We start from the raw sequence: 27,315 nt of genomic DNA, 5'->3' as shown, positions 1-27,315 counted from the left end.
CATTCAAGAGGAGAAAAAAGAAAACACAAGCGGGGTTGTATAGTGACTGATCGCTGCGATTCAGCTGCAGGCATGATCCGGGTGTAACCACCTGATGTCTATATATCTACACATATGCCGTGTACACACAATCAGACTTTCCGGCAGAAAAGGTCTGACGGAAAACTGGCCCTATGAGAAGTTTGGAGACCCCCCTGATCTAAATATTTGACAAACCATCCAGAGAGTGTACAGCTTTTATTCATCAAGTTTTATTCAATCCCCCGGAATGTTACATTGTGGCAGAGATGGGAACATTGTGGATTATTTCTCTGTAGGGTTGATGACCCTCCCCATGAAAAGAATGCTGTTGGTTGTTTCCTCACTGATGAAGAAAACAAATGGCCTATCAATGTATATTGATGGGGGGGCTGACGTTTCAATAAACTCCACGCCGGTGGCTGCGGCGGCCTCCGTCCCTTTTTCCGCCACATTGATGACAGCCTGGTGTACGGCCTGAAATATAATAACAGACATGATGAGATCAGCAAATAATCAGCAAACACAACCTGCTCAGCTCTAACAATATAAGATGATTGGTGTCGGGGTAATGGGAGTTTATAATCACTACAAGAAAAGACCAAGAAACATTCTATATATACACAATTATGTTTGTGGGTTTTTTCTAATAATTTTTACCAGTTCCTTTTCTTACTGTCGGCTAGACCCGTGTTTACCAACCAGGGTGCCATGGCACCCTGAAATGCCATCCTGGTTCTTCTGGGGTGCCATGAGCATGAGACCCAGTTTGCCCCGGATCAAAGCCGTGACTTGCCATGGACAGGTCACCCCCCAGCACCATACAACAATAGTGCCAGGATGCATGGCCCCATTTGTTGCTATGATGTTGGCAGGGGGCTCATCTGCACCATGCCAATGCATGGCTCTGATCTGAGGCAGCTTGTCCGCAACATTTAAAGTGTTTGTTACCCCAATACTTCATATTGCTGATATGTGGCTGCTGTACCATGTACTTGTATGAAAAAGTCTCCTGTTCTCTTTGTATTGCTTCCTTTGTGTGAAATCCCTGGTGTTCCTGCCAGTCCCTCTGCTTTACTATTAAATACTGACCACACTAAGCAGGAGAGCACACCATGGTCAGTTCCCTAGCTGTGCTGGGAACTCAGTCTGCTCTCTTCCAATGATCAGACTTGTCCTGACACCCCCCACTGTATATCCATTCACTGGGAAGCTCAGAGTGCTGCTGCTTCTCCTCCCCCAGCTCTTATGCAGCTAAGAACAGAAGGAATGTGATCACTATACGCAAATGTTTTGCCTTTCATTTCTATTTTAAACAGAATGAGTTGTTTTACATGGTTCTGTTACCTGATTGGGCGTCATGTGACATCCAGCAGGGTAAGCCACAATCGCATGCCCCCGGGGGTGCGCAGTACGGTGATTGGAGGTTGGGTGTGTCAGTCTGATGCACCATCTCTGATCTAGGTAAAGAGTCTCTGACAGAGACATGAGACGTGTCCAATCACAGCTGATCACAGTGTAAACACCGTGTATTGGCTTTTCCTCCACTCGCACAGACAGGCGTGAGTAGAGGAGAGACGATCAGCTGCTCTCCTGACAGGGGGGGGGTCTGTGCTGATTGATTATCAGTGCAGACCCTCCAAGGATGCCCACCCATGATCACCAGGGATGCCCACCAATGGCCACCAGGTTTGCCCACCCATGGCCACCAGGGTTGCCCACCCATGGCCACCAGGGTTGCCCACCCAGGACCACCAGGGTTGCCCACTAGAGCCCACAAGGGATGTCAATCAATGCCTATTAGGGATGTCACTCTGCCTATCAGTGCCATCGATCTCTCCCCTCCTTCCTCTCTCGCACAGATTGGTGAGGAGACACAGCCAAACTGCTCCTTATGCCCCCCCCCGCCCTCTGATGCCACTGTCGCTCTCCTCCTGTGTGTACCGCTGGAAAAGTGAGCTTCTTATCTTCACACTTGACTTCCCGTGGTGCACAACACACACAGGAGGAGAGCGTGGCACCAGGGGGAGGAAGGAGGGGATCAGATGTGTCTCCTCTCTTATCCCATGTGAGAGAGGAAGGAGGGGAGAGAGAACTACCAGGTGTAATATTGAGAAATGGAGGCAATAATGGACACTGATAGGAGGTACTAATGGGCACTGATAGGAGGCACTAATGGACATTGATAGGGAGCACTAAAGGGAACTGATAGGAGACACTAATGGGCATTGATAGGCAGCATTAATGGGCATTTATAGGCTGCATTGATGGGTGGCACTGATGGACACATTGAGCAATGATAGGCAGCATTGATGGCCACTGAAAGGCTGCACTGATGAGGAGGCACTGATAGGTGGCAATGATGAGCACTGATAGATAGGTGGCACTGATAGGCTGTATTGATGGGCACTGATAGGAAGCACTGATAAACAATGATAGTCTGCACTGATAGGCGGCATTGATGGGCACTGATAGGTGGCACTGATAGGTGGCATTGAAGAGATGTATGTTAGCCCAACACTGAAAGAACAATTACACGCTTTGAATCTAAGTGGCTGCTTACAGCTGCAATGTTCAGCTGAAAACTCTCATTCTAACAAGATCTTTGGAGTGAATTCTATTTTTAATATATATATATATATATATATATATATATATATATATATATATATATATATATATATATATTTTGTGTTTTATAGTTTGCCCCCCTACTTTTGTCCCTGTTCCCCCATATGCCCCTCTAAATATGAAAGCTGGAGACGCCACTGTCTGTGACCCAGAAGTTGACAGGGGAAGGAAGGGCAAAAAAAACCCTCAGAAGTGACATACCTCGCCGCAGCGTCGTGGGACAGAAGTCCAGAAGAAAAGGTCAAAGGTCAGCAGGCGTGTCCCCCAGAGGTCAAAAGTCAAGAGGTCTGGCGGACCCACCCCCACCAAAGTGTACCGTCTACCCCAACTAAGTCGGGGCATGAACAAATTGGGGTAAGCGCGCCCATTTGCGCATCATGCAAATGTTTTTTAGAAAAGTCTGCGCATCCTACGAGCCTCTATGGGGCGAGCGAGTGAGCATAACATTTTTTCAATACTTTTCCCAACAGACAGAGCGGGATCTGGGAAAGGTAGGGGTTTTAGGGTGGGGGAGTCATAAAGTGGAGATACACTTAGAGTTAGGGTTAAAGGTCATAGGTCAAAGTTTAGTTGTGGTTAGGGTTGGGGTTAGAACTTAGGGTTAGGGCTAGGGTTAGGGTTCGAACTTAGGGTTGGGGTTCGAACTTAGGGTTAGGGGCTACGGGGTTAGGGTTAGAATTTAGGGTTAGGGTCAGGATTAGAAGTTAGGGTTAGGGTTTAGATTTAGGGTTTAGGGTTAGAACTTAGGGTTAGGGGTTAGGGTTAGGGTTTGGCATTAGGGTTAGAACTTAAGGCTAGGGTTGGGGGTTAGAACTTAGGGTTAGGGGTTGGGGTTAGGGTTTCCCCTAGAAGAGCAAGATTAGGACTCGGGTATTGGAATAGGGACCTCCCCAAAGGTCAAAGGTCAGCAGGCATGTCCCCCAGAGGTCAAAGGTCAAGAGGTCTGGCTGACCCACCCCCACCAAAGTGTACTACCTACCCCAACTAAGTCGGGGAATGAACAAGTCAGGGCATGGACAAGTCGGGGGTTAGGGTTGGGGTTAGAACTTAGGGTTAGGGCTAGGGTTAGGCTTAGGGTTAGGGTTTGGGTTAGAACTTAGGTTTAGCAGGCTAGGGTTAGGATTTAGGGTTAGGTTTTCCCCTAGAAGAACAAGGTTAGGACTCAGGTATTGGAATAGGGACCTCCCCCAAAGGTTAGCAGGCGTATCTCCAGAGGTCAAAGGTCAAGAGGTCTGGCTGACCCACCCCCACCAAAGTGTACCGCCTACCCCAACTAAGTCGGGGCATGAACAAGTCGGGGGAAGCGCCTTGCTGGGGAGGGGTGCTTACATTTGCTAAGGAGTTCATTTTTTAATCTGCCTAAGGATGACGCTTGAAGCTTAGAGGCCCCTTTGCTTTGCTCAGGCCTGCCCATTACTTCCCTGTTGCTCTTGTTGGCATCACAGCTCCTGAGTGGACATAACAACGGCTCTATTGTTCTCATAACTCTTAATGACTCTTTATCTGCTTAACTCATCTTCATTTACCTTTTTCCTTTCTTTTTCATTTTAGAGTAGATAAGAGTTAAAACTTTACAAAATATTTCCCGTGATGTGGTGGTCATCCAATCAAAGGTCACATTTACAACGTGCAAAAGTTACACTTTGGGTTGTATGTATAAAATAAATCTCCATTGAGACTGCATGTGGATTTGTTTTGTGTGAGTGGGGCAAAGTCCTAGGTTCTCTGGCTATACACTCTGCAGTTCCAATGTGCGATTGTGGAAAATACCGCATTATGACCACTAGATGGGGATGCAGAGCATACTTCTTTCCGCTGATACTCAATGCCATCCAGTGGTCATAATGATGTACTGCTGAACTTTTTGGATTGCTTGATATGTTATTATTTCAGCAGTTTTCTATGAGAGAATTACCATTGTCTTATTCGTGGATAGTAGACATGTGCACTGCCGAAAAATGTGTTAATTTTTGGGTCATTCGTTATGATCTCAATTCATAAATTCAAAAATACGAAAATAAGAAAGAAAATCTGAAAAGTTTAAAGAATAACTAACTAATGCACTGCCGAAAATGTGTTCATTTTCCTTTCATTCGTGTTTTTTTTTTTTTTTTTTCATTTTCCGGGTCATTCGTTATGATCTCAATTCCTAAATTTGTAAATTAAAAAAATCTAAAAATAAGAAAGAAAATCCTAAAATATGAAAGAATAACTAACTAACTAACAACGTAACTATTACTAACCATTAAATTCTAGGCATTGGAATTTCCTTTCAAATTTGGCTGTTTGTGAACGTAACGAATACGAATTTATCCAAAGTAACGAATTATCCAAAATAACGAATGCCGCATCCAAACAAAAGGAACGAAACAAATTAATAATAAATAATAATAATAATAATAAAAAGTTTTTATTATTATAGGTAATAAATATTCCCACACTACTATGGAAAAATAAATGAACAACTAAAGGTGCTGAAAACACTGTCAGGGTCAAACGCTACCCACAAAAGAGTATAAATAAAACCAATGGTTGGTGTTGCGCTCGCAAATAAATTAAAACAGTAATATAATGCAATAAATATGAAATTGATAATAAAATGCAATCAATTTAAAATTCATAAGTTGTGATAACTTCAGATGCGTCAACAAATGGGAGTGCACTTTTGAATCAGATAAAGTGCAAATAGACATAAATTATGTAATAAATACAGTAAAGTGCAAAAGTGCTGAACAAGTGTCTGTAGTGGATGAAATATAAGACTGTCCAATATCAATAAGTGGATAAAAAATATATAGATCAAAGGGAGTCCATATAAGAAATAAAAAATATATTGGGTAAAAGTTTTAACCAGGTGGTAATACGTCCCCTCCAGATTGGCGATAATATACCCGGAAGTGTCCCCCATTTGCTTCAGGGGGTGTGACCTGGAGGGCACGATGTTCCATGACTGGTGGACTTGTCCCCGAGTTAGATCTTACTGGAAAAAGATATTTTACACTCTGAGGAAGATAACGGGCACATGATATATCCAGACCCCATCATTGTCCTCTTAAACCGCAGAATCCCCTTGATTCCTAAACAAGCCATAACGTTTTATATCCTCCTAGGAGCAAAATTAACACTTGCAAGGGCATGGAAAACTCCTACTGTCTCTTTCAGGAGGGCCAAGCGGAAAATATCTTGGATAATGACACAGGAACACATAGTGGCGAAACCTCAGGACAAAGTAGGTAAATTTGAAGCTTATCTGGGAACCTTGGGCACCACACTGCAATTTTTCCCTCGCCCCGAGCATTGTGAACAGATAACTGGTTGAACATGGATCCCTACCCCTCTCTCCTTCAATTTGCTCCCATTGGGGTGGCAGGCAGGACATCCCCTGGTGCAGTTACAGGATCCCCTCTAATGAACACTTGGGACTTTCTCAGCATGGGAACGATAGAAGCATGTGATAAGGTTCTTTAGGACAATCCCCCGGGAGGGGGGACCTAACCTCGGATCTGATGGAACCGTCTCCACTGTTCTAGGGAACATTCCAGCCTAAAAGTGCATGGCTTGTGATTCAACCTGCACTCTCTGGCAAGCTAATGTTATAGTACTTTTTCCTACTGTTTTCTTACGCTCTATTTCAGTGAATGTAGGTCTTGCAGGCCAATGTTTCGATTGTTACTGTATGTTATCTTTATTCTGTTTAAAACCTAAATAAATATATTGAAAGTAAAAAAAAATATATAAATATCGGAGGTGCAAATGGTGCTGATGAATCACAGAAAGAGACTTCCCCGTTGAAGTCACGTGACAGTGACGTAACGCGTAGGACACAGGCATACGGACACCGGTAGTGACGTTTAGGTCTCAAGCTCCCTGCTCGTCTTTTACATTGTGCAGTATTTCTATACAAAATGTGAGTACTTTTATTGCTGTTATTTAAAGATAAACACCCACCTTAAGCATGCTACACCATAGAGGCTCTTTGTTCTCTCCTAATCTTTCCCATACATGTCCGCTTTTGATGCATTTGAGCGGTCCTTACCACTAACATTACCTGAATGAAAGGAAGTACCTATTAAGCTCTGCATACAGTGGGACCCCCTGGAAGGAAAGAACACCCACGGGTGTTGCTTACACCGAAGACCCACAACCACTGAAGTCACAGTGTCATCTGTTGTTTACTACAGAGCACCTTCACATTGCACCTTGCACTTTGGATCCAGATGAGGTCTCTTTCTGTGATTCATCAGCACCATTTGCACCTCCGATATATTTTTTATTTCTTATATGGACTCCCTTTTTTATCCACTTATTGATATTGGACAGTGTTATATTGTTAATATCTAAAATTTAATTTGGCTTTATTATACTTTACCCTGAGTATGAATTCCCTATAATTATAATTGTATGAATGGCAGACTTTGCGTTAATAACCTCCAGATGGTGACATTTTGAACTGGATTATCGGAGTTTCAGAAGCTGTTTTAGACATATTGACATTGTAATATTCCTATTTAACCGATATTTTGACATGAAGAATGGGTGTTTTCTGTAGACTTGCATTCATTTCCCGAGTCTGGTAGCCCCTTAACCCATTTCCTGTCAGATAAATAGCCATTTTATGTTTTAAGATAAGCCAGATGTTTTCTGCTCTCTGGAAACCCACCCTTGGATGGGAGGAGTTGGAGAGAAAAGGGAATGTGTACGCTTTGGGCGCTGTAACGACACCCGGAGTATGAAAGTGGTTAAAGTCGTTTAGGATATTCCCTTCCCGAACACCAAGGCATCTCCCGAACACTTCCAACAGCCAAACAAGGAACCCATACAAGTAATTCTCCCCCAAATGCGAGAAGAGGCTCTGTATCGAGGTTCAAACAGGAAAATGAATATTTATTGAAAAGAATGCAGGCTCTTTTTATACATTTGAGGATACTGCAGGCCCCACAGGAACAATGACCCGGATCCACCCACAACATCACACAATGGTTACATAACGAGTCCGCAATATTGACATTTATTCTGAGTGTTAATATCTCCTCTAGTAGACAATAGGTGAGTTCATTAGCACACTTAATGATAGGTGAAGGGAAAACTGCCTCAGACAAGATTAATAGACATGTGCAAAAGGAAAAAATTTGTTTAGTTTCGTTTCGTTTTAATTCGTTAATTCATTAATTTCATTTAGTTATATTCGTTAACTTCCTTAAATTCGTTTTCGGATCTCATTTAGTTTTCTACCGAATTCGAAAAATCGGCCACATTCGAAAATATTTCAACCAAATTTGAAGTGTTTAGCACCAAGTGACCCCGAGATGCATGGCCCTAAAGTCGGGTCACAAAATATTTTCGAATGTGGTTGAAATAATGTTGAATGCAGTTGAAATAATTTCGAATGCGATTGAAATAATTTCGAATCATGTCAAATTCATTCGAATTCATTCGTTATATTTCTTTCGTATTCGTTGTAATTTGTTATTTTTTTATTTGGACATTCGGATGCATCCGAATGTCCGAAAGATGCAAAATTCGGCCGAATTTAGATTCGTTATGAAACGAATTGCACAAGCCTAAAGATTAACACGATTTACTTATCCAGACAAAAGCAACATCGTTAAGCAATAGGCGGTCTGTCTCTTATGATGAACTTCCTGGAATGTCCATATTAGGAGTTATACTTCCTTGCCATAGATTCCTTGCCTCACAATGTCCAGGGGATAAAATATTCATATTTTTTGAAAGATATTGTTAATGAATATTACTTTCCCATTTGAAGTAATCCAATCATATTCTCAGGGTTCATTCTTTTCTTGGTCACCCTGCGCCCCAAAAGGGACCCCCACCACAGGCGCATTTTTCAAACAAAGAAAGGGGGTGGTGTGGCAGGGCTGTGTGAGATTTGTTGTGCCACATCCAAAATACGAACTTATAAACAGACCTAACATGCGGGACGCCGGTCGGACGATTTGCCTGTGGATATCTGTTTACAACTACAAGGGTGTTTCCAGGGTGGCCTCTCTTGGATCTCCTTTTTGGACTTCCCTTGACCTTATTAATTACACAAGATCTTACGCAATCTCATTATTTCGACTTTTCTCTGAGAATCCCGAGCGCTGGCAAAATCAATTAACCAATGCGAATCCATCTACTGATCTTTGTTTTTAACAAATAATAATGTTGGGATACATCTGATTGTCTTCTTGAGCCTTATTCTCTGTAATTGTTACACCTGCACCCCTGAAGAAGCAGACTCTATAGTAGCTCCGAAATGCGTAGAGTGACTACATGTACTTAGATGATGTATAGGCTCATGTTGTTTATAATGCCATAAATGGTGTTTCTATACAGTTTACACATATTTCTTTTATGTATATTGTAATTTATTATTTTTGCTTTATGTAATAAAATATTTACTGTCTTCTAACTAAGTGGTACGTGCCATTAAAATCCACCCCCAGGGGATTTTTGTTTATATTTATCAAACAAAGGATGTGAGTTGTTAAAACATAGACAGGACTCTTCTCATCTTGGCTGCCCTATGAACAACATCTATTCTACAGCATACAGACTTTCAGGCCATCTTGCTCTTTTCTTCCTTTCATCCATTTTCAGAAACACATGGTCAAATGACTAAGAACTTTCTATCCACATTTTTAAAACGAATGAACTATATTTGAATCTTTTTTAATCATATATGAAGCAACACATTCACTCTGTACCATTGTACTATTTTTGTAAGTATTTTCCTATTTTTGCATGTAAAATAAAACACATACCGTATTTATTGGCGTATAACACGCGCCGGCGTATAACACGCACTACAAGTCTAGGAGGGAATTTTAAGGAAAAAACTTTTAGGAGATAATTTTAAGGGGGAAAAAAAAAAACTTACATTTATATGCCCATCAGTGTCATCTGCAACCTTGCCCACCATTGCAGTCTTAGCCCCTGTACACACGGTCGGAGATTTCGACAACCAAATCCGTCGGATTTTGTCCGTTGGATTTTGTCCGTCGGATCTTGTCCGAAACTGTTGCATACACACGGTCTGACAAAGTTGTCGAAAAATCCGATCTTTCAGAACGTGATGACGTAATTTCGTTACGATGGGACTACGTTCAGGCTAGTAGCCAATAGCTTTGATGTAGGAATTTGATCTGAGCATGCGTGGCACTTGGTCCGATCAAAATTCTCTACACATGATCGGAGTATGTCCGATCGAACCAGTTGGTCGGAAAATATTTCCAACAAGTTGGAAAATTGGGTCCGACGGATATTCCGACGGAATCAGTCCGATGCATACCACACACAGTCGGATTATCCGACGACACTGTCCGATAGGACACATTCCGACGGATTCTCCGACCGTGTGTACAAGGGCTTATGCAGCCTTGTCCACCATTGCAGCCTTGTCCCCATTGCAGCCTTATGCAGCCTTGTCCATCATTGCAGCCTTATGCAGCCTTGTCCACCAGTGCAGTCTTGTCCCCCATTGCAGCCTTATGCAGCCTTGTCCACCATTGCAGCCTTATGCAGCCTTGTCCACCAGTGCAGTCTTGTCCCCCATTGTAGCCTTATGCAGTCATGTCCCCCATTGCAGCCGTGTCCCCCATTGCAGCCGTGTCTATTTTATTTTTTTAAAATGCCGCCACCGAGATACAGAGCCAGATGTGTATCTCGGCGGCGTGCGGAAGTTCTCGGCGGCCCCCCAGCTTTCGGCCGCCTTGGCCCATTCTCGGCAGCTTTCGGCCGCCGAGAAGAGCTGAAGGCGGCCGAAAGCTTCTGAGAATGGCTGAAAGCTGCCGAGAAGAGCCGAAAGCTGCCGAGAACGGCCGAAGGCGCCGATAATGGCTGAAGGCGGCCGAAAGTCGCCTTGAAGAGCCGAAGGCGGCTAAAAGCCGCCCAGAGGCTCAGAATTTCGGGGGTTCTGCGTATAACATGCACCCACGATTTCACCCTGCTTTTAAGGGGCAAAAAGTGTGTGTTATACGCCGATAAATACGGTAGTTTGATTTAAACTGACTTAGACATAATTGAGAAGTTCGCCCCACAATCATCATTATTTGAAAGCTTTTACAATATTAAGATTGTTTTTACAGACAGTCTTATAGTTCATCCACTACAGACACTTGTTCAGCACTTTTGCCCTTTACTGTATTTATTGCACCATTTGTGTCTATTTGCACTTTATCTGATTCGAAAGTGCACTCTCATTTATTGACGCATCTGAATTTACCACAACATATGAATTTTAAAATGTATTGCATTTTATTATCAATTTCATATTTATTGCATTATATTACTGTTTTCATTTATTTGGGAGCGCAACACCAACCATTGATTTTATTTATTATTATTGTTATTTATTTTCATTGATTCGTTACGTTCCATTCGTTTAGATACGGCACTGATATTTTGGATAATTCATAACTGTTGAATAAATTTGCATTTGTTACGCCAAGCTTGAAAGGAAATTCCAATACCTATAATTTAATAGTTAGTAATAGTTAAAGAGGAAGTAAACCCTGATGGGTTTACTTCCTCTTTTTTTCCCTGCAAAGGTAAAGCATAATGGACTACTATGCATCGCATAGTAGCTCATTATGTGTCACTTACCTGACACAGGAGCCAGCGAAGTCGCCGCTGTCACCTGTAGTCCGCCGCATCCATCTTGGTTGTGGCGTCTCTCGCAGCTCCGACGAATGACAGCGGAGAAGCCGCGATGACGTCACTCCCGCGCATGCGCACGGGAGTCGCGTCTCGGAGCTCCGACGCTGCCATTCGCCGGAGCCGCGATGACGTCACTCCCGCGCATGCGCACGGGAGTAGACAAATTTGGCAAATCCATTCTTGGACTTGCCGCATTTAGTGCGCCTGCGCGCCGCTGTCTACGGCGCATGCGCCGTAGACAGCGGTGCCCATTTTCGGGCAAATATCTCCTAAACCATATAGGTTTAGGAGATATTACTTGGACCTACAGGTAAGCCTTAATCTAGGCTTACCTGTAGGTCAAAGTTGTTTGGAAGGGTTTACTTCCATTTTAAGTTATTATTAGTTAGTTATTATTTCAGGTTTTCGAATTTTCAAATTTTCAAATTTTTCAAATATTCGGAATAATTAGTTAAATGGGTTTTTTTGTTAATTCGGATATTTCCAAATTGAAGAATTTTGACGAAATTCATTGAAAAAGGAATTCGGAAACAAAACAAATTGGACTTGTCTAGAGGATATTAGGTCAGAGGTCACATTGTGTTTATGGGCCAAATATAAACTCCATAACAGGAATAATGAATAGAATGGACTCTTACCGATCCCACTTTAAGCCCGAGATCGTGAGTGATTCCGGAGAAGTTTGCAGCATTGGTAAAAGGGGTTTTGATGCCAACTTTAGGTAACTCATCCTTCAGGTTTATTTCGGAAGTAATATTAAATTTGGGTACTTGAAGATCAATGGTCCTGTGAAGCAAACAAACAAAACAAAAACAATGAAGTTCATGAGAACTGGAAAATGCTGATAGTGGCAAAACAATCATTGGGATAAAAAAGGAAACCTCAACCCCCTTCTCTATCCACCTCACTGCAGCTGAGACCCCCATAGAGCTGCCGATCCACCAAAACAATTGTAGAGCCGCACATGACCCAGCATTAGAAAGACAACAGGACAATTTATCATTAACCAATTGCCGACCGCACATTGTACTTTTACTGCTGCAATCCCCTCGGCTTTCTCAATTCGCCGCTGACAGGACGGGCTACGTGGGTTCTGGTTGGTCCGCGCTGCCCATGTGATGGCGCCAAACAATTAGAATGCTCCTAAACATACCTCCTGTTGGGGCACATTTTGAAGATTAAACCGAGGGGATTTCTAAGCCGCGAGGCGGCTATCCCGGGGCTCATAACGGGAGTTTGCCATGCTCCAGGTCAGCGGGCCTGGGGGGGGGGGGGGGTGAGGAGGGGGTCCTGTGTAAGATTTTTCTGTAAAGGTGAACTAACCCTTTAAGCACACATTTAACTTTTGATCACCCCTAGAGGTTAACCCCTTCCCAGCCAATGTCATTAGTACAGTGTCACTGGTGATGTCAATGGCAGTTAGCCAGTTTCCAGTAAGTGTCAGTTAGTGTCAGATTGTCCGCCGTCCCACTATAAGTCATTTTTCACCGCCATTACTAGTATATACAAAAAATTATAATTCCATTATATACTGTATACTGAACCATAGTTTGTAGACTCTATACTAGTGATGGTGAACCTTGGCACCCCAGATGTTTTGGAACTACATTTCCCATGATGCTCACCTACACTGAAGAGTGCAAGAGCATCATGGGAAATGTAGTTCCAAAACATCTGGGGTGCCAACATTTGCCATCACTGCTCTATACCTTTCATGCAAACCAATCAATATACATTTATCAGGATTCTTTTTTTTTTTTTTTTTTAACCAAAGACATGTAGTAGAATACATTTTGGCCTAAATGTATGAAAAATTTGTTCCTAATAAAAAAAAGAAAAAATATTTCATATGTTTTATAACAGGAAGTAAAACATATATATATATATTTTTAAAAACGTTATGCTCTTTTTTTGTTTATAGCGCAAAAAATAAAAAATGCAGTGGTGATCAAATGCCACCAAAAGAAATCTCTATTTGTGGGGAAAAAAATGATATAAATTTTGTTTGAGTACATCATTGCATGACCGCGCAATTACCATTCAAAGTAACGCAGTGCCGAATAGCAAAAAATGGTCATGAAGGGGGTAAAACCTTCCGAAGTTGAAGTGGTTAAACTTGCAGTGAGAGTGATATAAACTGAATGGATTATTTAGGTAGACCCTCACCCTAGAATTGTTGCTGATACATCAATGGCTCGACACATACATTAGAATCTGATTGTACAACCTCTGCACAATCTTCTCTAGATTTAATGTCCAATGTAATGTTTCATTTTTACACTGCCAGGCCCTGCAGTGCTGGAATTAAGCATTAAATACAACTATGTAGTGCGGAGGCTAAACCTAAACAAGCCATTCGATCTATAACCAAGTTACATCTTTCCTTATAACACTTTTGGTAGATCTAAATAAAATTGTATAATTAGAATGTAATGTGCACGGCCAGTTTTAAAATATAAACCTGTCAAGGAAAAAAAAACACAGAGACTGTAATCCCCGACCTCTCTGAGTGTCATAATGGTCCCATGGCATCAAAGGCTCACATCATGTCCTTGCCCGTTGCGACTGCCTGCCTTTGTTTTACCTCCTGCCTGCCCTTGCCACATCCCCTGCATGCCTTTATCATGCCTTCTGCCTGCCCTTTTCTTACCTTCTGCCTACCTTTGTCATGCCTCCTGCATGTCCTTGTTTAGCCTTCTGCCAGCCTTTGCCCTGCCTACTCCCTGCCCTTGTCTCATCTTCTGCCTGCCTTTGTCATGCCTCCTTCCTGCCCTTGTCTCACCATCTGAATGCTTTTGTCCTTCCTCCTGCCTGCCCTGGCCTCAACTTCTGCCTTCCTTTGTCCTTCTACTTGCCTACCCTTGTCAACTTCTGCCTGCCTTTGTCCTTCCTCCTGCCTGCCTTTGCATGCCTCCTGCCTGCCCTTGTCCCACCATCTGAATGCCATTGTCCTTCCCCCTGCCAGCCGTTGTTCAGCCTTCTGCCTGCCTTTGTCCTTCCTCCTGCCTGCCCTTGTCCCACCATCTGAAAGCCTCTGTCCTGCCTCCTGCCTGCCCTTGTTCAACAAACTGCCTAGCTTTGTCCTTCCTCCTGTTTGCTCCTATCCCCAATCTGAATGCCTTTGCCATGACTCCTGCCTGCCTTTGCTCAGCCTTCTGCCTGTCTTTGTCCTGGTTCCTGTCTGCCTTTCCTCCTGTGTACCTTTCTCCTTCCTCCTGCTAGCCCTTTTCCCTTATCCTCCTTGCTCATGTCCTGCTTCCTGTCTGGCCTTTTCCAGCCTTCTGCCTACACTTGACCTGCCTCCTGCCTGCCCTTATCCCACATTCTGCTTGCTTTTGTTTAGTCTGTCCTTGTCAAACCTTATAATTGTCTTTGTCCTGACTCCTGCAGGCCCTTTTACCACATCCTGCCTGACTTTGATCTGCCTGCCCTTGTTCCACCTTCTGTTTCCCTTTGTCTTTCCTCCTGTTTGCGCTTCTACCACCTCCTTCCTGTTCTGGTCCTGCCTCCTTCCTCCCCTTTAGGATACTAGTCAACATCACAGCACTGCTGATGTCTGTCTTGGGCTGTCTTTCTCCTTTAACCACTTTCAGACCGGACCATTTTGCTGGTAAATGACCAGAGGTCTTTTTACACTTTGGCACTGCGCTGCTTTAACTGGAAATTGCGCGGTCATGCAATGTTGTACCCAAACAAAATTTGCGTCCTTTTCTTCCCACAAATAGAGCTTTCTTTTGATGGTATTTGATTGCCTCTGCGATTTTTATTTTTTGCGATATAAACGTAAAAAGACCGCAAATTTTGAAAAAAAATGATATTTTCTACTTTTTGTTGTTAGAAAAATCCAATAAACTCAATTTTAGTCATACATTTACGCCAAAATGTATTCAGCCACATGTCTTTGGTAAAAAAAAAGTCAATAATTGTATATTTATTGGTTTGCGCAAAAGTTGTCACATCTACAAACTAAGGTACGTTTTCTGGAATTTACGCAGCTTTTAGTTTACGACTGCCTATCTCATTTCTTGAGGTGCTAAAATGGCAGGGCAGTACAAAACCCCCCCAAATGACCCCATTTTGGAAAGTAGACCCCCTAAGGAAATTGATAAGAGGCATGTTGAGCCCATTGAATATTTTATTTTTTTGCCTCAAGCGATTGAATAATGACAAAAAAAAAATTTTTTTTTTTTTTTACACAAAGTTGTCACTAAATGATATATTGCTCACACATGCTATGGGCGTATGTGAAATGACACCCCAAAATAAATTCTGCTGCTTCTCCTGAGTATGGGGATACCACATATGTGGGACTTTTTGGGAGCCTAGCCGCGTACGGGGCCCCGAAAACCAAGCACCGCCTTCAGGCTTTCTAAGGGCGTAAATTTTTGAGTTCACTTCTCACTACCTATTACAGTTTTGAAGGCCATAAAATGCCAAGATGGCACAAAACCCCCACAAATGACCCCATTTTAGAAAGTAGACACCCCAAGCTATTTGCTGAGAGGCATGTTGAGTTCATGGAATATTTTATATTTTGCCACAAGTTGCGGGAAAATTACAAACTTTTTTTTTTTTTTTTTTTTTTTAACAAAGTTGTCACTAAATGATATATTGCTCATGCATGCCATGGGCATATGTGAAATGACACCCCAAAATAAATTCTGCTGCTTCTCCTGAGTACGGGGATACCACATATGTGGGACTTTTTGGGAGCCTAGCCGCGTACGGGGCCCCGAAAACCAAGCACCGCCTTCAGGCTTTCTAAGGGCGTAATTTTTTGATTTCACTCCTCACTACCTATTACAGTTTTGAAGGCCATAAAATGCCAAGATGGCACAAAACCCCCACAAATGACCCCATTTTAGAAAGTAGACACCCCAAGCTATTTGCTGAGAGGCATGTTGAGTCCATGGAATATTTTATATTTTGCCACAAGTTGCGGGAAAATTACAAACTTTTTTTTTTTTTTTTTTTTTTTCACAAAGTTGTCACTAAATGATATATTGCTCACGCATGCCATAGGCATATGTGAAATGACACCCCAAAATAAATTCTGCTGCTTCTCCTGAGTATGGGGATACCACATATGTGGGACTTTTTGGGAGCCTAGCCGCGTACGGGGCCCCGAAAACCAAGCACCGCCTTCAGGCTTTCTAAGGGCGTTACAGTTTTGAAGGCCATAAAATGCCAAGATGGCACAAACCCCCCCCAAATGACCCCATTTTGGAAAGTAGACACCCCTAAATTTAGGGGTACACTAGTGAGACTAGGTAATAAATGGCGGGTGCCCTGAAACTATAAAAAAATAACTAACCAACCAGCGTCACCTGTAACAGTTATATGGTGATCACTGGTGAAAGGGTTAACTAGGGGGCAATTAGGGGGCTTTATGCGGTAGTATATGGGGGTCCCTGGCGCTATAAAAAGCTGCAGCGAACCTAAATACCTACCTGCCTAACTAGCGTCACCTGTGACACTAATACGGCGATCAGAAAAACGATCGCTTATTAGGCTGGGTTCACACTGGAGCGATGCGGGAACGCCACGAATGCGCGGCGGGTTCCCGCATCGCATGCCTCCCGGCGGCAGTTCACACTGCCCTATGCGAACTGCTGGGAGTGTCAGTGAAATGTTACTGACACCCCCAGATCAGTTCGCATATCGCAGTGCGATCTGCAAACTCGGATCGCATGGTGTGAACACCCATGCGATCCGATTCTGCTGCGGGCCAAAAAAAGGGTCCCGTGCGAATTTGCGGCGGGTGCGGCGGGTGCGGCGAATGGCTGAACTCGAATCGCACAGAGATCGGATGTGATTTGCACTGCAGTGCGGTGCGAATCACATCCGTTCTCATAAACCGCTGCAATGTGAACCCAGCCTTAGTGACACTGGCGACGGGGGGTGATCACGGGGTTAAACCTTTATTGGGGGGGTTAGGGGGGTACCTTAGAACTAAAGGGGGCTAACCCTAACTGCCCTAACAGTTATTAGTCACAAATGACACCCGCCGGGTGATCAGGGGGTTAAACCTTTATTAGGTAATAAATGGCGGGTGCCCTGAAACTATAAAAAAATAACTAACCAACCAGCGTCACCTGTAACAGTTATATGGTGATCACTGGTGAAAGGGTTAACTAGGGGGCAATCAGGGGGCTTTATGCGGTAGTATATGGGGGTCCCTGGCGCTATAAAAAGCTGCGGCGAACCTAAATACCTACCTGCCTAACTAGCGTCACCTGTGACACTAATACGGCGATCAGAAAAATGATCGCTTATTAGGCTGGGTTCACACTGGAGCGATGCGGAAACGCCGCGAATCCGCGGCGGGTTCCCGCATCGCATGCCTCCCGGCGGCAGTTCACACTGCCCTATGCGAACTGCTGGGAGTGTCAGTGAAATGTTACTGACACCCCCAGATCAGTTCGCATATCGCAGTGCGATCTGCAAACTCGGATCGCATGGTGTGAACACCCATGCGATCCGATTCTGCTGCGGGCCAAAAAAAGGGTCCCGTGCGAATTTGCGGCGGGTGCGGCGGGTGTGGCGGGTGCGGCGGGTGCGGCGAATGGCTGAACTCGAATCGCACAGAGATCGGATGTGATTTGCACTGCAGTGCGGTGCGAATCACATTCGTTCTCATAAACCGCTGCAATGTGAACCCAGCCTTAGTGACACTGGCGACGGGGGGTGATCACGGGGTTAAACCTTTATTGGGGGGGTTAGGGGGGTACATTAGAACTAAAGGGGGCTAACTCTAACTGCCCTAACAGTTATTACAGTCACAAATGACACCAATGCAAAAAAAAAAAAAAAAAAATGACATTGGTGTCACTGTGACTGGGGGTCAGGGGTAATTGGGGGGGTGATCGGGGGGTAAAGGGGGGGTGTGAGTGTGCCTGGCATGTTCTACTGTGTGTGTGAGTGTTGGTGCAACTTACTGATCCGCTCTCCTCCGTGTCGGAACGAAAAATACCGACACGGAGGAGAGAATACATCACTTCCTCTCCTGTGTTTACATTACAGGAGAGGAAGTGATGTCACCGGGGATTTCTATTCGTCGGGAGCGATCGCGAGGGGGTGGCCATGAATGAATGGCCGTCCCCTCGTCCGGGATCGCTCCCGTACGAATACCGACCGCCGCAGGCACCGGGCGGGGGCCCGATCGGGCCCCCGACCCGCGGGAGGCAAGGGACGTACATGTATGTCCTTATGCCTGCCCGTGCCATTGTACCGACGTACATCGGCGTGCGGCGGTCGGCAACTGGTTAAGCTAAATGAGTGTATAAATGCTCGCCCAGCTAGTTCAATTTCCATATTCAGCTGGCACATGGCATGTCAGAATATAGATACTAGACATGTGCATTTGTTTTCATCCGAATGCATTTTCATCCGAATTTCAGGTATTTCAACAAACGATAACGAAAGTGCAGAATCCGAAAAACGAAAGATCCGACATAAATAAATGCTTTATTTTCATTTTCGTTGTTACAACAGTTCGATATAAAATAGGAGATTCGACGTGACTCTGACAATAACAATCTGTGTCTATAGAACCTGTGGTCGAATGTGCCTAACCTTAAATTCTATTAGTCCAAGATTATATAGAGAAAATATTCAACAGAGAGAAAATATTCGACATAGAGAGAAAAGATTCGACAGAGAGAAAAGATTCCGGAATTGGGTGGGGGAAGTAAAATAAAAATAATGACGATGATGAATGTTATTGGCTGATTGTAACCAAAGAGGGGGAAGTACACACATGTACAACCAACTTACTTTCACTTACGCTTGCTAGCAGAGAGAGACACACACACTGAATCATTTCAGAAGACAGTCAATCTTAGTTGGTCCGTTTGAATTGTCACTTGTCAGAGAACCCGAATTATTATTAAGCATAAGCACAGCAGCAGAACAATAGTGAAGCAAGCTACAGTTCAACTTAGCTTTTTCCTAATAATCTGCTGCTATTGTGTTAGTGTGAGAACCTTATAGTGATACTAGTGTTGCTGCTAGTGTTGTTGTGATAGCCTCAGAGGCTGCCTGTGTTGTGGGGGGGGGGGTTTATTATTATAGAATCTTGTTATCTGTCTGATCAGTGATCACTATCACCAGTCCACCAGTTTCTGTTTGAACGAGTATATAATATATATACGGAAACACTTGTAGATGGCCCAGGAACGTCCTCCAATGCCTCCATGTCGCTCTCACAATGGGTTACCGCCATATTCGTTATTATCAGTCACTCACTATCTGACACCTGACACTGTGAGACTTAGACCATTCATTCAACATGAACGACGGAGATTCGACAGAGCAACGAAAAACACACACGTTTATAATAATATTCGACGGAGCATTGAAACTGTACGACGCTGCAATCGTACATTTCCAGAGTCAAATGCTCCGCCTATAGGCTATATAGAATTTAGCAGCTCCGTCAAATCTTCTTTATACATTCGACAGACACCATAAGCCTTCAAAGACAGATTTGACCGTAATTCATGTGGATTTTCGGACTAATGCAACGGAAAACTAAATAAATAAAAACTAATTTTGGGAGTAACTAAATAAATGTATTTTTTGGACGAAAACGAAATTCTCAAATGAAATATTTCCCTCTGCACATGTCTAATAGATACATGAGTTTGAATAAACATGCAAACAAAGTTTAGGGGGTTTTCTTGTACATTGGCCTGCAGTGTTCTCCTCTTACCATTTTCTCCATGATGACCTCCATCGTTGTATGGTCTCAGCAGACAATCCTTGCTCTACCTCACGGATCTTGCCCGGGTCAGCCATGGCGATAATCATGGATGCTTTACCCTTGTATGGAAGCTCCACCACTGTACAAGGAAGCTTTGTGTCACGGTAATTGTTGTACCAACCCCTTTGATACATCATTGGAACATCCACCGTTGTGTTCTTATCAACCTTGAACTTCCAGATACTTGTAAATATTGCTTTAAAAGGTTTCTGCCATTCTCCTAATAACATAAAACATGTATGTGATTTAAATCCGATAAAATCTCTGGTGAATGGATAAATAAACTCATGAAATTATTAGATTTGATGCCCCAAATAAAACATGCTCGTGGCATTAAAACGAATTTCTGGAAAAAAAAAAGCACATTCAATATATCTCAACAATACCTGAACATTTCCTATGTTTTGTCTCTTTAAGCCCTTCACGTTGACCGGATACAAATATGCAGCCTCGGGTTGAAGGGTTTGTACTGGGGTGATGCCTGCAGCTGTACGCATAACCCCGGTATCGTTTTTTACAGCCGGCAATTGGCTTTCTAGGGATAACAACCGATATGGCTAAAAAAGCTGCTTGGCTGTTATCCCAGGGAGCGGGAGGGGACCTCCCCCCTACTCCCGCTGCTTTTCATGACTCTCCCAAGCTCTTCCATCCCACTGGGAAGCCCGAGCGACCAGCCAATATGTCTGCTGGCTGGCCGGAGACCCGAAATGAAGCTGGAATTGACTTTGATTGGGTCTCAGATCTAGTAACCCGGAAGCAATGTCATGACATTAGACAATTGCAATTAGTTTCGTTACAAATTAATTTTTTTTTTTTTTTACGAATTTCAAAAAAATTTGTTAATTTTGAGAAATCCGAATGAATGAAAACCCATTTAACACATTTTTCCGAAAATTTGAAAATTCATAAATTTTCGAAAATCCAAAAACCCCGAAAAGTTGAAAATCTGAAATAATAACTGATTAATAAGAACTTAACTAATACTAACTATTAAATTATAGGATTTGATATAGGTATCAAATTAGGCTGTTAGTGAACGTAACGAATAGAAATTTATCCAAAGTTACGAATTATCCAAAATAACGAATGCCAAATCTAAACAAATGAAACGTAACTAATAAATAATAATAAATAATACCAATAGAAAACCTATTATTATTATTATCACTAATTATTATTTTTTTATGTTCCATTCGTTTAGATGGGGCATTCGTTATTTCGGATAATTTGTAACTTCAGATAAATTTGTTACATTCACTAACAGCCAAATTTGAAAGGAAGCTCCAATATCCATCATTTAATAGTTAGTTATTATTAGTTTGTTAGTTATTCTTTAGAATTTTCGGATTTTTTTTCTTAATTTCGAATTTATGAATTTTCTAATTTATGAATTTCCGAATTGTGATCATGACGAATGACCCGAAAAAAAAAAAAAATGAATTAAATGAAAGTTACATCACTTTCAGTTTACAGAAGACCTAAAGGTGCAAAATTTAAAAAAGTAACAGTCAAACTTGATGTTCTGAATACTGTTAAGTGCAAAGGAGGCATTGGGGGTCCTTTAGACCCCCGATCCCTCCATAAAGATTACCTGTCACTGCCTATTACTGTCACAAGGGATGTTTACATTCCTTCTGACAACAATAAAAGTGATCAGAATTTTTTTCAGTGTAAAAAATAAATAAATACATAAATAAGAAAAAAAAAAAAAGTTGAAGGCACCCTATTCCTCCGTGCCCATGCGTAAGTTGCGACCGCAAATGTGAACAGAGTTTAAACCACACATGTGAGGTATCGTCATGTTCGTTAGAGCGAGAGCAATAATTCTAGCATCTAAATCTCCTCTATAACTTGAAACTGGTAACCTGTAGACATTTTTAAAGTGTCGCCTTAGGAGTTTTTTTAAGTATTGTAGTTTGTCATCATTCCATGAGTGTGCGCAATTTTAAAGTGTAACATGTTAGGTATCTATTTACTTACTATTACTTACTGTTTTCTTACTATTATGCAAAAAACATTGGGTCAACTTTACTGGGTTTTTTTTGGTTTTAATTCATGAAAGTGTATTTTTTAAAAAAAATCGTGTTTTCAAAGACTGCTGAGCAAATACTGTGTAACATAAAATATTGCAACAACTGTCAATTTATTCTCTAGGGTCTCTGCTATAAAACTATATGTATGGTTTGGGGGTTCTAAGTAATTTTCGAGCAAAAAATATGGGTTTTAACTTGTAAGCAACAAATGTCAGAAAAAGGCATGAAAAGGTTAAAAACGCTGCAAGTACAGCAACCCCCCCCCCCCCCCCCCCCGTTCATCTGCAAGAAATCTGGTAAACTCCTAACTTTCTGTGTAAGCTGGCAACATTGCCTCTGCTAGACTAAAAAATCCCAATTTTTTAATCTGGAATTGAAGGGCCACATCAAAATATTTTAGTACAAAATTAAGTTTATTCCAAAAAGGAATTACATACAAAAGCGGACCAGTTTTGAAGGGCCAAACATGCCCCCCTTCACCAGGGGGTTCAGGGCAGTAGGTGACTTCAAGGATATATTCTTACTCATGTATTTCCCAGAACTGCTTCATCTGAGAAATACTTAATTTAATGAGCCAATCAAGTATGCGCTCGGCACTCTGCTTTCCAGCCTGAACGTTCCTCCCACCATCCTTCCGAACGATAGCAAGGTGCCGAGCAAATGGAGGTGAGATGCTTGGATAAAGCTCGATGAAGGAAGGATTTCTCAGATGAAGCAGACTTTGTTTTGGGAGATGCACGAGAAAGAATATATCCTTAAAGTCACCAATTGCCCATGAACCCTGATGAAAAGAGACATTTTCGGCCCTCTAAATTCTCTAACTCAGTGCTGGTGTCAGTGCTCTCTATCACGGTGCTGGTGTGGTGTCAGTGCTCTCTATCTCGGTGCTGGTGTCAGTGCTCTCTATCTCGGTGCTGGTGTCAGTGCTCTCTATCTCGGTGCTGGTGTCAGTGCTCTCTATCTCGGTGCTGGTGTCAGTGCTTTCTATCTCAGTGCTGGTGTGGTGTCAGTGCTCTCTAACTCGGTACTGGTGTGGTGTCAGTGCTCTCTAACTCGGTGCTGGTGTCAGTGCTCTCTATCTCGGTGCTGGTGTCAGTGCTCTCTATCTTGGTGCTGGTGTGGTGTCAGTGCTCTCTATCACGGTGCTGGGGTGGTGTCAGTGCTCTCTATCTTGGTGCTGGTGTCAGTGCTCTCTATCTCGGTGCTGGTGTCAGTGCTCTCTATCTCGGTGCTGGTGTGGTGTCAGTGCTCTCTATCACGGTGCTGGGGTGGTGTCAGTGCTCTCTATCTTGGTGCTGGTGTCAGTGCTCTCTATCTCGGTGCTGGTGTCAATGCTCTCTATCACTGTGCTGGTAATCATCTCCTGCACCCTCTTCATAGCCTGCCCTGACCTTTTCTCTCCTCCATGGCCTTCATGCGCTCCTGAGTCCTGAATTGTCAAAATTTCACAGATAAAAAAAGAATGCTTGTCGTTGTCGATCCCAGATTCACTTAATACTTTTGTTAAGTCAGTGTCCATGTGGTGGGACTATGTTTGCACAGCTAGTAAGTATTTTGTGGTTAAAAATATGACCTGTAGTTTTTTAAGGTTCGCCTGCCATTAAAGTCAATGGGGCCCAGCGCGAACCTTGCGGTTCGCAAACTTTTGGCTGCGTTCGGGTTTGCGAAACGTCCCATCGGAAGTTCGTCCATCTCTAGTAAGCACCTTGTTGGCTGCTAGGACTTGTAAGAGAGGGACTGTCCAACTTGAGTGAACATCCAGTTGCGAATGGGTAATTCTCTGGATGCAGCAAGTTCTTCAATATTGACCTGACACTAAAGACACTAAAGAGTACCTGAACTTCCTTTCCAACTCTCTGATCCCACTTTAAGAGACTGTTCATTGTCTACGTTTTTGCAAATAAAATACATTTAGGTGGATCTGTTGTCAGTCTCTCGCGTTACTGGGCCATCTACCACAGGACACCCCTAGACGTGAAGTGAGAAGAAAAAGAAAGAAACGGTAAGCCAAATCTAACCAGTAGCTCCTTCGGGGGTTAGTATATATATATATATATATATATATACATATATCTTGCCTCGGCCAATTCCTGGAAGGGGACATCCAGAAGGTGCCTGAGGAGGTGACAAATATAGTATTCCCCTAATAGGTTCCTATTCTCCTGGCCTGCTGCCCCTGATGGCAGCTGTAGTGAAATGGGAACTACAGTTAGAACCTCATTAGTGGCTGGGCCTGAGGGCTGGAAGAACATTGCTAAAGGATTTTGCAGGAGAGCACTGTTCTGAAGTCCTGGTATGGAGATAAAAAAAACCTCTATCTCTCCCACTGAGGAACTATCCATGGAAGGTGGCAGTCAGCCCCTAGGACATTGTGAGTAAGACTTACTCTCAGGACACTGGCCCATGAAGACCTGCCATTCCTGCCAGTGCCTTATATGGCAGCGAGCTGGATGCATAATGGATGTGCAGGCACATGGGTGCACTGATGTGCATGTTCTCAGCCCAGATTGGCGCCAAGAGGCCTTTATAAGGGAGCTAGTTACCCTAGACTGTCTTTCTCTGCTCTCCTGTGCATGACCCTGGCTATCCTCCCCCTATAACTGGTCGCCACAGCAGGGAGCTCTGTAAGGGTGATGCATGTCAAACAAAACCAAAGAAATTTCCAAGCTCAACTTACCGACCAGCCTGCAACCAACCAAATCATCCTGTCTGACAATATGTGCTAAAAATTGGGATTTAGTCGGCACACATTTTCAATTACATGTGTAAGCTACAGAGTCTCATCAAGTCTCTCTGTTTTCTGTAATCCTAACTTTAAATTTTGAGAGCCTCCACAGTGGAAGCAAATGCATTATAATGGATAGGTAGAGGGCAGGTGAGCCTGGAGGGAGCCCAACACTCCTTAAAGGCACAGGGGCACACTGCACACCCAGCACATATCACTATGGCAGCAAAGGTGGCCATTGCGTTATTTCACCAGTATTTAAACAGTACAAACAACTGGCCACTGCCCCACCTATAACTGGCCTCCACAGCAAGGAGCACTGGAAGGGCTTTGAGAGCCTCCACAGTGGAAGCACATGCATTATAATGGATAGTTTGAGGTTGGGTGAGCCTGGTGGGAACACAACCCTTCTTAAAGGCACAGGGGTGCACTGGACACCCAGCACATAGCACTATGGCAGCAAAGGTATCCACTGCCTTGGCTCACCAGTGCTTCCACTGTGGAGGCTCTCAAATGTTTAAGTTGGGACTACAGAAAATGGGGTGCCTTTACAGGGCTCTGTAGCTTACGCATGTATTTGCAAATGTGTGCAGACTAAACCCCTGTTTTTAATGCATATTGTTAGACATGATAATTTGGTTGGTCACAGGCTGGATGGTAAGTTGAGCTTAGAAGTTTTGTTTGACATCCCCTAGACTGAGCCTGTATTGTCAGTGTGCATGGAACTGTTCTTGTGACTAGCAGCTTCTGTGCGAGCAAGTAAGACCTGGGGTAATCTACAGCAGCCTCTCCTCGGGTAGCACTACATATGTAATCATCTACTCCAGACCATGTGGCTCTCTTCTTACCCTTAAACAGAACATAGTTGACCAGGGCCAACTTAGTATCTTCAGAAAATTCTTTGAAGAGTTCCATAATTTTGCCTTCAGTTTTATTCTTTACATATTCATTCACTTCTTTTGTAGCCTCTTGTGGGTCATTGAAATTGGTCTTCCTAAATTCAGCATGATAAAGATTCTTTAAATCATCTTCAAAGCTCTTCAGCAAGGCCAGTGTCTTCTCTACAAAGAGGGCATTGCCGATGTCAACTTGAAGGCTGCTTTTTGGTTTATTCAGAAGTCGGAGAAGAGTGGAATACGCCTGGTGGAGCTCACTTTCTGTGGATTTTTTGTTGTTCAGGCTCAAACCTTCCAGGATTTCCTGGTGGGTCTTTGATTGGGCGCCCAACAACAGCATGGAAAAAGCAGAAGAAATACTGAAAGGTGACAAAATAATATTTTTGGGTGGTGAATCCTTGCCCTGAGAAGACACAGAGGTCAGATGCTTGAAGAAAGTAAAAGCAAATTCTGTATTTCCTTTTACTGCTTCTTTTAGTGCTTGGGCTTTCCTTCCACCTTCAGCATCTTCATGGCACTCTTTAGATTTGTGTTCATCTGAAGCAGCTATGACCGGGATGAGCAAAAGCAAAATTAGGAGGAACTTCATGTCTTCTCAGTATAGACGCTCACCTGCAGGTAATGACAATGTGTTAGTTGAGTCTTTGTTTTCAACCACTGATAAGACTAAGCCCTTGTACACACGGTCAGAGATTCCGACAAACAAATCCGTCGGATTTTGTCCGACGGATTTTGTCCGAAACTGTTGCATACACGCGGTCGGACGAAGTTGTCGGGAAATCCGATCGTGCAGAACGTGATGACGTTATTTCATTACGATGGGACTACGTTCAGGCTAGTAGCCAATAGCTTTGGTGTAGGAATTTGATCTGAGCATGCGTGGCACTTTGTCCGATCGGAATTCTCTACACATGATCGGAGTATGTCCGATCGGAGCATTTTGTCGAAATTTTTTTACCAACAAGTTAGAAAATTTGGTCCATCAGATACTCCGATGGAAACAGTCCGATGGAGACCACACACAGTCGGAATCTCCGACCGTTTGTACAAGGGCTTAGTGTAACATGACACGATCTCAAGACTTTTAAATATTATAATGGAGGAAAGAAAAGGGGGGCAAGTGGGACTTTAAATGAAGCATGTCAATTGAAAATAACAATGTATGAATACATGTGAATAAAATAATTTAGATTTAATTTATAATCAATGACCCCTAGGAGTTGTCCATGATCTGAATGCATACAATGGTAGTACAGTAATATAAATATAGATATACACTCAATATATTTTCATAATAGTAATCAGAGAATCTGGAGTATAGACAAATCAATGGACATACATGGATGCAGTTCATAACAGAAATACATAAATTACTAATCAAAAATCATAAAATCACATGAATGAGTACAAACTCTATAGGACAAAAGTTGATATTATCAAGGATTAAAATAAGCTTAAGTAGGCATCCTTAGTTTGAGAACCCGACACGTTTCTTGGCTTCTTGCCAGTCATCAGGGGTGGGATGCATGTTTTTACTAAAAAAGCAAATAAATATGACAAATATTAATATAGGTGGAACCTCAGTTA

At 42.9% G+C, this 27,315-nt stretch overlaps 1 protein-coding gene across 2 annotated transcripts in view; it reads right to left on the bottom strand.

Moving 5' to 3' along the window:
- Positions 1–235: 235 nt before the first annotated feature.
- LOC143956501 (alpha-1-antitrypsin-like) overlaps positions 236–27,315 on the bottom strand; it is a 60,149-nt gene continuing 33,069 nt past the window's right edge. For both annotated transcript variants that reach the window (XM_077466700.1, XM_077466701.1), the window contains exons 2-5: positions 25,681–26,340; positions 20,024–20,294; positions 11,949–12,096; positions 236–495 (exon numbers count right to left, since the gene is read on the bottom strand). In XM_077466700.1, the coding sequence (XP_077322826.1) occupies positions 304–495; positions 11,949–12,096; positions 20,024–20,294; positions 25,681–26,317 (1,248 nt within the window). In that variant the 5' untranslated portion in view covers positions 26,318–26,340 and the 3' untranslated portion in view covers positions 236–303. The remainder of the gene's footprint in view (positions 496–11,948; positions 12,097–20,023; positions 20,295–25,680; positions 26,341–27,315) is intronic.

This window comes from Lithobates pipiens, unplaced genomic scaffold, assembly GCF_037356315.1.
Source record: "Lithobates pipiens isolate NorthernLeopardFrog02 unplaced genomic scaffold, aLitPip1_a1.2 Scaffold_37, whole genome shotgun sequence".
Lineage (NCBI taxonomy): Eukaryota > Metazoa > Chordata > Amphibia > Anura > Ranidae > Lithobates > Lithobates pipiens.
The sequence above is the reverse complement of the archived record's forward strand: the minus strand, read 5'-3'. Positions and strand labels throughout refer to the sequence as shown.